Source organism: Haemorhous mexicanus, chromosome 2 (genome assembly GCF_027477595.1).
Source record: "Haemorhous mexicanus isolate bHaeMex1 chromosome 2, bHaeMex1.pri, whole genome shotgun sequence".
NCBI classification, from domain to species: Eukaryota; Metazoa; Chordata; class Aves; order Passeriformes; family Fringillidae; genus Haemorhous; species Haemorhous mexicanus.
Genome location: NC_082342.1, coordinates 62000309 through 62013221, shown reverse-complemented (window position 1 = coordinate 62013221; position 12913 = coordinate 62000309). Strand labels below are relative to the sequence as shown.

General features: G+C 39.7%; 1 protein-coding gene across 2 annotated transcripts; it reads right to left on the bottom strand.

The window, feature by feature from the left end:
• Positions 1–331: 331 nt before the first annotated feature.
• On the bottom strand, positions 332–12218 carry MTRF1 (mitochondrial translation release factor 1). 2 transcript variants are annotated; one of them, XM_059839105.1, is made up of 10 exons: positions 12125–12218; positions 10507–10965; positions 7901–7992; positions 6999–7080; positions 6681–6788; positions 6420–6607; positions 5144–5261; positions 3877–4013; positions 2171–2269; positions 332–551 (listed from the first exon to the last, which is right to left on the bottom strand). In XM_059839105.1, the coding sequence occupies exons 2-10, from the start codon at positions 10940–10942 to the stop codon at positions 432–434; spliced, it is 1380 nt and encodes a 459-aa protein (XP_059695088.1). In that variant the 5' UTR covers positions 10943–10965; positions 12125–12218; the 3' UTR covers positions 332–431. The 2 variants fall into 2 exon arrangements, with proteins under 2 accessions (XP_059695088.1, XP_059695087.1); XM_059839104.1 differs by lacking the exon at positions 12125–12218 and having other exon boundaries at positions 6420–6592; positions 10507–11005.
• Between the last annotated feature and the right edge of the window lie 695 nt (positions 12219–12913).

Below are 12913 nucleotides of genomic sequence, written 5' to 3'. Positions count from 1 at the left end.
TTCACACAGTAAGTGGAAAAAAACAAATAGTACTCACGAGGCAAGATTCTAGACTATGTTAGGGGAGCTCAGTTTCTTTCACCTGGAGAGGAACATCTCCCACCACCAAACAAAAAGTGTACTATGTGGCATTTATTCTGCTCCACCATCGCAACTCTGTCTTTCCAGCTGCGATACTGTCAAGAGAAGGATCAGCCTAACAAAGCCCAGCTGCCAAGACAGGAGGAGTGTGCACACAGAACTCCAAGCTGATGCTTTTCTGCCAGGGCTGCTGCAATAAATTCAACCCACTTGCATCAAGATACAAAAAGAATAGTATCATACCCCGAAAAACAGAGAAATAAGTTTTAATCAACATATCATCTAACAAACACATCTGTTTTATTCGATTACCGAGCACAACAATTCTGTTTTAATTCTACTTGAGGTCTTCAGCCTCCTCCTTCTAAAGCCTGCAAATTTTCTAGATATTGGGTGACAGCCTCTATCTCTGCAAACTCCAGTAGTCTGTTGATGAGCTTATCCAGTGCTTCTTTCCCACTTAGAATTTCCTATGGGAAAAAAGCAAACAAAAGCATTACTGACTGTTCTTCAGCATTATTCTGAAACACCAACTACTCAAACACCTGAAATGCACTTTGCTTGCAGTCCCTCTACTTGCTCATCCTTGCAGGTCCCTCCCATGTGAAAGCAGCAGTGGTGGACAGCAGCAGGACATCAGCTGCCTGCCTGTGCAAGGCACATGGATTCTGGCAGCAACAAAAGCAGCTACTGCCTTGGTTTTATGTAACCCATGCACCTGCATGAAAATTCCCTGCAAGAACAATCAAGGATTGAAGAACCTCATTCAAATACTGTTGGCCACAGCAAGAGTGAGGCTGTTTCGCAAGCAAAGCTCTACTAACTTTTGTCAGGCACTTTGGCTCCAGTTTCACTCAAGAAAGATCCCAACACTAAGGAACTGGCTGACAAAAGCCACTTTTATGCAATCATAAAACTACTACTTCCTCTGCCATGGTATTCTGCACTCCATTAAATATGTACCATTCCATATTTAGTATGCCCTGCATTTTCTGGAGTTACCCAGGACACCTGTGGGTACAGTTTGAAAAGTGTTGCTCCTTATGCAACAGCACTTACAGCAAACTGGATACCTAAGCCAAAATACCGAGGGATCACCCTAAACTTTGTTTTTCATAAATTTAATTTTAAAAAATCCATTATTAGGATTTTTTTGCCATTGTAAAAAACCCCAATAATCATAATCATAGAATGGCTTGGGTTGGAAGGTACAGTAAAGATCAGCCAGTTTCAACCCCCCCTGCTATGGGCAGAGACACCTTTCACTAGACCAGGTTGGTCAAATCACCATCCAACCCAGCCTTGAACACTTCCAGAGATGAGGCACCCACAGCTTCACTGGGCAACCTGCTCCAGTGTCTCTCCACTCTCACAGTAAAGACATTTTTCCTAATAGCTAATCTAAATATACCCTATTTTGTTTGAAGCCATTCCCCCTTGTCCTGTCACTACAGGCTCTTGTAAAAATCTCCCTCTTTCTTGTAGGCTCCCTTTGAGTACTGGAAGGCTGCAATTAGGTCACCCCAAAGCTTTCTCTTTTCCAGGCTGAACAATCTGTAAGATTCAAGCCATATGTAGATATTTACTCAGACACAAGATCCCATATAATATTAAAATGAAAACATTCCATTTCAGTTTCTTTTAACTGTGGCCTGTGATGAGAACATAAAAGTTTTTCTCATTCTTTACTCAAGCATTAGGAGGAGGAAAGAATGGCCTAACAAAAATAAAAAGTCCTTCCGGTCAGGTTTTTGGTGTGGATGTACTATGCTGCAAGAATCTCAAATGTCGCTTGCCTAGTTTGGCCAAAGGACTCATGGATCTCATTGAGGACCACATGCCTGGTCACTTTCCACTCACATAGTAGGAGAAAAACACAGAGAAGTAGGCCAGTGAGCTACAGCCTGTGCCAGTCATCTCTAAGACTACAAAAAGGCAGGAAATAAAGTTTAAGCTTTCTAAACCTAGTGTTCTCTCAGAGCACAACTGGCTACTTTCTTCATATATATCTTAAGTTGTACTCACTACGTAAATTTTTTCTTTTTATGGTAAATGTGAGTGTCTAAATACTCTCATAAGGAGCCCTTACCTTGATATTGCGTGCATCATATGAGATCCTGTGGTCAGTCACTCTGTCCTGGGTGAAGTTGTAAGTACGAATTCTCTCTGACTGGGCTCTTGTTCCCAACTGCAGCAAAGCAGGAAAAAACAAAATCTGTTGTGTTTTAAAAAAAACAAATACTTCTCTAGAACAGGATGCTTAAAATAAACTGTAATGGATCAGCCTGTTCCAACCACCAACCTAGTGGTCACTGGCTTGGCATTACTGAACTGTACTGTTTGTGACTGTGTATCACAAACCAAGTTTCTATATCCTCCAGCACATTTCTGTTCCCCCTCTGTAGCTGCAAGAGCCACATAACTTTCAAAGGTCGTGTAAGGTACCAAAGTCCTCACCTCAAAAAATACACAAGTGGGGTTTTCTGGGGAGAGAGAGATGCTTGTAGCTTCCACACAAAATAATGAAAATAGGCTCCATTAATAATGGAAGCAGCACAGTCAATGCGTGGCCGTCGGAAATTAGCACCAAAAGAGACTTAGATTAAGAGTAAGAAGTGAAGTTACCCTCTAGTGGTGAAGTGTGAGAGTGCAAACAACAATTTTAACTTGAAACAGAAACCCAAATGTAGCACTGTTGGGATTAAACACTTCACTAAACACCGTGGTCTCCATTAAAATGGAGAGTTAAATATTAATAAACTCTCAGAAAAATAGAAATAGGTGTCCGTTTCAGTGGGCTTTGGTGAAAATTTCATCTGTACTCAACATGTGTATTTTAGAACATGGAATTTCTTGAATAAATTCCAAAGCATTAGGAATTCACTTTTGCCTGATTTTCCACACTAGTCATATAAATGTATATAAATATAAATATATATAGAAATATATATAGAAATAGAAATACAAATCCTTTATGTAGCTTTGAGAGCTCTCAAACTGAAATTAATAACAAAGATAAATGGCTCACTGCTTACAATGATGGGGTTAAAAATCTGCAGGGACAATACACTTAAATGCAACCTGAAATAAGTGACTAAATAGCTGAGCTGGAAAATCTGGAGTACTGAGTAATTCTCTACTTCTGAAGCATTTTTATTCCAATAGATCACTGCTGAAGTTTGAAGCACAAACGGGAAATACTAAAAGAATGGGAAAAGAATGACAAGACATTTTGAGTGAAAAGCACACTTGGCAGCCTAACCTGAGGTAACTCTTCCAGAAGCTGTTCCTTCCTCAAAAGGTTACCTAAACTGTATCAAATAAGCTGCTACTTAATTGCACTGTGGCAGGATTATTAATTCACTTGCTTCTCTCAAAATCTCTGTATGGCCTTAAAATAGTCTCCTTCAGAAACTTCTGAGAACTCCGGATCCTAGTTTCCATTGAATTTAACTTTTTGCTGATGCTTGATTTGTGTAACTCTGGCCTTAACGGGGCATTCAGTACCCAATGTTGAATTTTCCCTTTTGAAAAATTTCAGCCAGTCTTTTGACCCTTCTTTCCAGCCACAGGTTGACGTCACTTTTCATTGCCTGAGAAGTCTACAATATCACCGAACTGGGGTAAGTAAAGGCAGACTCACCATTTTGAAGCACACAATTCTCCTCCCTTGTAAGCACCACTAGTTTAGACACACACTCTCACTCGCTCTGTCCCTTCAACCCAAAGAGATCAGAAACAAATCTACAACACAACACAATACCCCCTCCAGATCTCAGGCACCAGCTGCCTCACCTGCAGCTTCCTGGCACTCTGCTCTTGACTGAGCTGCTTCTCGAGGACCTGCTGGTACAGCTTAGCTCTCAGTGTCCGCAGAGCGATTTCCTTGTTCAGCTGCTGCGAGCGCTCCTGCTGGCACTCCACTGCCAGTCCTTCACAGAGCCATCCGAGAGCCCATCAGAACAGAGAACAAACAAGCTGAATTAATTCTAACACATTAGGCAAATGAAACCTACTGGAGTGCTGGTTTGTAGGGCCTTTCAGCTGCAGGATAAAAAGTCATTTTAACACGCTGGCCAGAACCATTAGTGCATTTTTAAACTTGGCACAGCTGCACCAGGGGGCTTTTGTTCTGTGCTACAGAAAAGGCAGTGATATTTTAAAATTTCATGAAGCAAACTAGTTTCTGACATTGCCTCTAGAAACTGGATTCACTCCAATTAGCTGCCATATGTTAAAAATGCAATTTGAACAGTCTACAAGAGGATGTTTAAAAGAGCGTAACACAAGTTTTTAAAATCTTAGTCCAGATAAGCTCTTGGAGACTGGAAAATTCATTATTCTAGGAGAAAGGGGTGCCTAATCATCACTGGTAAGTCTTGAACTAAATTATGAAAAAATGAGACACAACGAGACTCTAGGTCTTTAAAAGAAATGTGTAACTTCTCATTTGATTTCCAAATGAGAAAGGCATATAGGGAACAGCTGTTTTCAGGTCAATTTCTCGTGCCTAAAGTGATTTTGCATCTTACAGAGAGAAGCTCACTGAGTTTCAATAAAACAAATCCCAAAAAGACAGACTAGTCCTTCCCATCAACACACATTTTCCTTTCTATCCAACACATGATAGCATTATCTAGTATTCAATGAAGATCTTCAAGCCTTCTTTTTAACCAGACATGTAACTACCCAGATTCCAGCTAGGCTAAGCATGCCCTTGCTTGTCAGTGGCCATTACTGCTGACAGTACAGAGCACACAGTGCAAATTATTTACATCTTCTACCCCATCCCTGTCACCCTCCATTTGTTCTTTCATCCTTCAAAGACAGTTTATTCATGAAAAACTCCCTCTAAAGACAGAACTGGCATAATCACTGTGCTCCTGGTACACAGCTCCTTTCTCACACTGCCTGGCTACAAGAGGGACAGAAGCAGAAGGGGCTACTTCTCTTTTTTTTGGTGTAAGGCCCAGCCCTGCAAGAGACAACCTGCAGATCACAAGCTTCCTTTTCAAGATACAGATTCAGTGTGATTAAAAGTGCAAAGTACAGCCAGCCTTACCTGTAGGAAGGTGCACAATCCTCACAGCACTATCAGTTTTGTTAACGTGCTGCCCTCCTGCTCCTTTGGCTCTGAACGTATCTATACGCAGATCTTTGGGATCCACTTTAACATCAACCTATAATCAAAGAAAATTACTACTTCCTGCTCATTCTAAACATATTTCTATGTCAATGACAGTCAGGATTAATAAGAAATCACTTCCCAAAAAACTGCTCCTTTACAACTGTCCCTAAGTAACAGTCATAATCACTATAATTTAAAAAATGCAAAGTCAAATATCTCTGAAAAGCAAATGATGCCTGAAAGATTTCACTTAGTTTTTCAAACTCTTACTCTAGGTCCTTCACAAAACAAGGTATGTGTGTGTGTCAAACAAAACACAATCACTGTTTTGCAAAACCACTAGCTTTGGCAGAGAGGCTAAGAAATAAGCAAACATTTTAAAACTACTTCTAAACAGCAGTGCAAGGATCTTGTTCATGAGTCAAGCCTGAATGATTCTTGCAACAGTACTTAGAACCATCTGAGAAGAAAGCAGGCATATCCAGATCTATGCAAGTAAGGATTGCCACACTGGAAATAGGAGTCCATGATGACCTGGACCATAGTTCAAGCTCAGTGGATGGGAAAGGAACATTCAGATGTGATCAATGTTGCAAATAAAGTATTACAAATAAGCAGAGGGTGCAGGAAAAGCCTACAGGATCTGGTTTTGTTTATCTTTTGTGTAAATTGGTGATCTAAGCGAGAACTGTCCATATCAGTGAGCTCTCAGACAGACTAGCCAACACACTCATTCATACTCAAAGGAGACTGTCCTTGATTTATCAGAGAAGGACACCAATAATTTACATGAAACAAAAAACCTCAAAAGGATGTACAGAATCGCATTACTATGCACCACTGAGTATTTTCTTGGATATATTCTGTGTCTTAGTACGTGATGTAATTTAAAATTGGCTTACTCCCAGCAGTGAGCCTTGTCAGTGTTGGGGCTGGAACAGTTACTGAAATGATCACTCACATGCCATTTCAGGCAACAGCAAATCTCTGCAAAGTTGCTTCTGATGATCCATTTAAACATGTAAGATACAGAGCCAAGGACTATCACCTCCCAGAGCACTTGTGTTTCATTTGCTGGGACTTGCACAAAGCACTTGGTTATCAGTGAAATCCCCAAAACAGTAACATGGTTTTAAATAACACCTACTCCAATGCCAAAATGGGTGAGCAGGGGTTCAGCACCACCTCACCAAACCAATGAACAGTTTACCTCCTCTGGCTGGGGGAGGACAATGACTGACATTGTCCCAGTGTGAATACGCTGCATTCTTGATGACAGGCCCGTCTCAGGGATTCGCTGGACTCGGTGAGTCCCTCCTTCATATTTCAGATGCCTGTAGACATTCTCTCCCGAAATATGAGCAGCAGCATGATGCAAGCCTCCTGGAGAGACAAACACTGCGTGACAAATGCAGCAGAGAAACCCTGCTTTCAATTCCATTGTCTTGGAATGTCTGAAGAACTGCTGTACCTATCTCAGCCGGCGTATAGTTCACAATGTCAAAGGTCCAATGTTTGTACTCGGCGTAGCTCTGGTACATGTCAAACATTTCTTTCGTGAACTGTTGGCAGATGTCCCCTAAAAATTAAAAGGCATTACCACATAAACAGCAGTTTTTAGATTTATCTGCAACTCTAACCCCAGTCATTAGGCAGGTTAATGCTCATCTTTAGAAAGTATTACTTTATGCCAGTAAAGTATTAAAAAAGCATTAAGAATAACCCATAAGAGGTTTAATGGAGTTGGATGGAGGTTGGAAGTAATCTTCACTGTAGGAGCATTGCTGACCTCCAGTTGTTCTGCCAGCTGTCACTTCTAATATGACAGGACTTCTATCATATTTTTCCTTTGGCACTAGAAGCTGGAAAAGCTGAAAAAAAAAAAAAAAAAGCCATTATCTCTGTCATGACCCTGGATCTTCTCTTAATCAAATTTACAGCCAGACTTCACAATTGCCACAGCCTGAGCACACACAACCACTGACTTCCTTTGACAAGGTAGTTAAGTAGGACTAAAAACTGTCCAATGACCATTGCAACTCAGTGCAGTCAGTGTGGAAATGCAACATGCTAGTGCATCCACATGAAAGCTAGCTGAAAGTCCAGTCCTGCCAAGTCAGGTGCCAGGTCACTCACCCCAGCCCCAGCTACCTATGAAGACAAAGTTATTAGCTAACCCAGCCAATCTTTACATTAATCTTATTTTTCAGAAAGTCACATTTCATATTATTTCAGTCTGAGTATAGAAATGAGCCCAAACACAGTGGTCTACACTGAACTGTTTCAACTTCTTTGCTTTTATTTTCCCCACTCATGGGATGCTGTCAGCTGAAGAGAAAATTAAGGACTGCAAGTTCCAATCAGAAATCCCTCAAGAGCGCATGCTCCACTGCCACAAACAGTTACTAGGATGTTATGTCAATTCTCACTAACACAGACTCACCACTTTTTTAAACCCCTTCAGCATTTGCAGACAGACAAACAAGAGAAATTACTCAATCATCTCCTAAGACACAATTGTTACAAAGAAGCTTATTAATAATTCATGTTGCCTCTTCTTTTCAGGGAGAATACAGAAGCTGGACTTCTGTTTCATTACACTCAAGTGTCAGAATCTATTAGTAAGATCATAGAGGAAAGGTTTTCTGACATCTTTATTTACAAAGCTGTAAAATTTTACCTCAGGCTCACCTTTCTGCACAACATGTTCATTTTTTTATCCAGGCTTTCCTTCTCTTCTAACGCAAGCTCTAGAAGTTGTTTCTCATCTCTGCTGTCTAGTTCTAAATTCGAACAATAGGAATAGATGTTAGCCAATCTCACCTAGAGCAAATTATAACACAGCTGTCCAAAGACATGCACTGCAGCACAGAAAAGCTTGTAGGGTTTTGCCAGCATAAAATACCCAAATAAGAGCAGCCCAATCTAGGATGCACATTGTTAACTCAATGATCATATTTTCTAGGTGTGCTAGAAGGAGCAGCAGATATTTTACCGGTGATTAGACTGCCCCATTCCACATTTTAGAGCTTACTAACAAACTAAAACACATTCTCAGGTAAAGCTCACAGAAGCTCCAAGCCTTTTCTGCTATGGAGGCTCCAGCTTACAGCAATAAAAAATTTTGACCGGTTTGCAATAGATTATACACTAAGTAGAAACTTGAAGACAATTGGAGTCAAGTGGAAAACCTGTCACTGCTAAAACAGGGAACCCCTGTCCTTTTCATCTTTCTTTCCACTTTTCTACTCACCAAAAAGTGAAACAATTCAACTCACTGAAATTAAAAAGCAAGTCTGGTTGAATAAACTTTAAACTTTACCAGGCCAAGTTGAACTAGATTTAAATTACAACTGGACAATTACCAGCACAAATGAGGAGGGAATGGCTGAAGCCAGCTTTGAGCAACTGGGAGTAAGAATGAGGGAACAAAGCAACAAAGAGAAGGTGAAAACTTTCTGCCTTGTTGCCAGCATGGAAACCATAGGTTTGTCTCAGATGCAGCATAAAACTGGACTCTCAATTGCTTCTAGCTGATCCAAAAAGTATTGATCAGCTAGATAAACAGTATCAAATTAACTACTGTCAACAGTGCTGAGAGGTGGTCTGGTGGTGACCACTGAGCTTAAGGTTCAAAAGATTGGTATCCCATTCCTACCTCCCCTCAAAACAAAATTCACTTAACCTACCTCGTGACTCATACCACCAGAGGGAAACCGGGAAATATTTTTCTGCTTCACTGAGTGTTGCAAATATAAAATCCTACATCAATTGTCAGGAATTCAGGTAGTCAAGACAAGAGGGTCAGTTAGGGAGCTAAGTGGAAAACAGTGAATAGCCAAATGAAGGGGACATCTGTGTTTTAACTTGGCCACACGATTAATGGTACAGACATTTATCATTTATACAGACAGAATAATTTGGCTCTATTTAATTAGTTTACTGGCGGTAATTTTTTACTATTCTTTTCCCTTCTTTCAACTAGAACTCACTCCATCCCTCCACATCATAATTTATGGAATTAGAAAAATTCTTCATTATATTCGATTCAAAAACAGTCTAAGTTGAAATACGAATTTTACAGAGTTTTCTTAATACTTTTTAATTCTTTCAAGAGCATTTATTTTTCAGCATTAAATTTTTGTACCTTGTCTCCTTTAGTCATTCTCTTCTTTTCTCCAGTGAAGAGAATTAGAAAGGGTTGAGGATTAAAATATTTTAAATGACCCTTTTTTTTTCCAAAAGCACAAACATCTATTTATTTTTAAAACTAAACCATACAAATGTTTTCTACCTCTTTCTAAATAAGTTACATCTTTATTTCAGTATGTCTCTCACTGTTTTGTCCATATCCCTTGTCTCTCTCTCTGAAAAGCACCATGAACTTTTGTCCTCCTTCATTTACACTGCTGGGTACTGATTTTTCCTGTCTTTTGATTTTCCCCTCCATCACTGCTTTAATGCAAACCCCATTCTCTCCAGGTCAGTGTCTCCCTCTCTTGGCTTAATACTTACCCCTGTAGCAGAATGAATGCCATTTTTTCCTTCCTACTGTGTGCACCTCCTCACACTTGAACCAATGCTGGGGTTTTTTCCCAAATGTTGCACCATTAGTTATTTTTTAAATTCTTTTATTTATTCCCTCTGTACTTTTTTTATTCCTAAGTGGTACAAAAACCAGTTACAATTTTCAATTCTTTTTTATCACAACTTGTACTGTAGCAGACTACCGGAAAACAGCAGCTTCTTAAACAACCATCATTTTTTGCTCCTTAAAGGACTCCCCAAATATTTTCAAAGAAATATTAGCTTTTGCCATTTAAATTGGAAGCTGACAATTCAGAGCCTAATGAAAGTTCATGCCATTTTCTCAATAAATATCACAGAACTGGTCAGGTGGAATCCCATTTTAAATAACACGGCGGAAGTCTGCATCTATCAAAGGTTTTAGCCTCACTAATTTTTTTCCTTCAGTTCAACCAAAAAATAACCTCAAAATGAACACTTCCCAACTATTTCTGTTAGATGGACATCCCTGAGGTTCCAGAAAATCCCTACTCTCCCAAAATTACCATATTAAGACTTCAAATTAAAGTGAGGTGAGATGAAAAACAGAAGGATGTGGCTGGATGTAGAAAGCCCTTGCAGCACAGAAGCTCCTGGGAGCAGGGAGGACCAGGGAGTGTTCCAGGTCTGGCTGAACTTACTCACAAGCTCTCCTCAAAGGCTGGGCAATGAAATTTATCCCAAGCATAGCTGCTGTTTTGAAGCAAGCAAGAAGATGTGTTTTCTTTTACCTGTGCACATCGCTTTTAACTCCTGAACTTCTCTTTCAGCCTCTTTGATTTCTTGAAACGCAGCTGCAATAGGGGACAGATCGGCACATCTTCTCCTCAGGGCTCTTTGCTCAAAGTCATTTAATGAGTGTGCACTTAACTGATGACTAACCTGCTGGTATTCCTTGCTGAGAGACTCCAGATACTTCTGCACAGCCTCATGCTTCCACAAAGCTTGAGAATCCTGATGGTTTTTCCTGTGCCAACTGTTAAAAGACAGAGTGAATCTAGCTCTGTCCAATAAAGGCTTTGGCCTCCAAAATCCATGGTTGTGCAGTCCCACCATGCAGCCTGTCTTCTTTGCAACAGGAGGGAGAAGACAGCTGTCAAGTTGGCTGTGACAGCAGCAGTTGGCAAGCAGGCTCTTGAAAAGGCAGACCTTTCGGAAAGGTTTCATTTTGTTTCTTATTTTTCCACCACCTGAAATTAAAAGTACACAGTACATTGGGCAGTGTTGTTATCTAGGAAAAAAAAAGTATCCTATTAAAAAAAAACGATGACAAACAAACACAAGGATGGTATCAAGCCCATATCCTAGTTTGATTACACTGACACAAATGCAACTGTCATGGACAAAACTATTCCTGTTTTAGTCCCAGTTTAAACCAGAAGCTCTCTGTACGGACTGAGGGTTGGAAAAAGTCTTTTCTCTCCCCTCCTCAAACAGTTTATTTATGGAAAAGCTCCTGTGGATGACTCTTTACAGACAATAGCTTCTTTTGCCATATGTCTCATCAGAAAAATCCAACCATTTCATGCCTTACTGATGAAAGAAAAATGTTGCTGAGAAGAAAAATCAATGCCAGAGGTAAATAATTCTATATAGAGAATGTAAGAAATGTCCAGGATTATGTGTCAAATTATATCCACTACCATAAAAGGAGGACATTAGTAGATGACCAAACAACAGATCAGTCAGCAGGACTGCAATGCACTTACAAAATATCACTCACTCATACATAAAGATGACAGGAGAACTTCTTTATGTGCTTTATGTCCCCTGCATACTCCTTACTGTGATATATTTACACTTAAGCAACATAATATTTTTCATCCAAAAAAGTGAGTAAGAAGCAGATACTCTGAAATACAACTCCTGTATTTTTCAGAGACTGTTGGCATACAGTTTTATATGATCTAGGCTCCCCTTAGCATTACTGCTGCTCTCTGAAAGGTCATTTCCTCTTCATTTTATATCATCAACATTGCAAACTATGTTATGAATTACTACTGTGCTCTAAAATTTTATAGTGGAGCGCAAGGCTCTACCAAGAAAACTATATTGAGATCACACTTATTCTAGGGCTACTCACACAGAAAAGGTTTAACATACAAAGAAGCATTCCTAGTAACCCTGCCAGCACCATGGTCCCATCTGTCCACTGATTTTTACAAAAAAGTGGATTCTGAGAAAGTAAGAGCATGAATCTTTTTGCAGCAAGATCTGGAAACACACGTTTCAGTTTCCTGACAAAATTATTTTTTACTAATCAGTGACAAGACCTTCTGTGCATCTTCATGTGTTTTACTAACAAATTACTGTGACACTCTAACTACTCAACTCACTCATTATTCTCACCTATTTACTGTCATCCATTTGTCCACAATGAAGGAAGAGCAATATGCAGTGGAACCAGAAGTACTGCATCTTGTCTGAATGCTTGTTTTACTACCTACAGAAGGAGGCAAGGACCTTTATTCTATTCTGCACCCTCCCCAGATTCCCCAGGTGCTATTGAATCCACAGCAGCAATTTCAAGACTGCTTTAATGTAAAGAAAGCAAATTATACCCCTCCTGAATTGCTACAGTGACTAAAACCAGCTGTAGCAGAGGGATCCTGTTCCCTTCACTAGGAGCACCGAAAAAGGCACTAATCAGGCTCATCATCTATGATCCTGGATTTAGGCACAAGTGGACTCAGTTCCAAAAGACCTAATTCTGCTGATGAATATGGACTTGCTCCAGATCAGCATGGCCCATTGTTGTTTGGCTAAGTGCTGACCATCATCAACTCAATATTAAAACATTAATGTTATATTTTAATTAATTCATTAAGCATATTAATTACAACCATCTAGCTAACTTTTCCTGGTGTAGTTAAGAAGCAATGCACTCAAATCATTGCTTTGCCTGAGCTCTCAGAAATAAAATTCTTGTGTTTAAAAGAAAAAAAAAAAAAAGTAGCAAAATAACACGGACCTTCAAGGAAGTCAGAAGTTTCAAAATAATTTTGCTATGTTAAATAAAAAAGGTATCTCCTTCTCAAAGTGGGGCTGCCACACCTTATTTGTGTAAAAAGAAACAGACATAAAACTTTTACAGCTATAAGCATTAGATGACTATTAAATGATCTCCAAACCAGATTT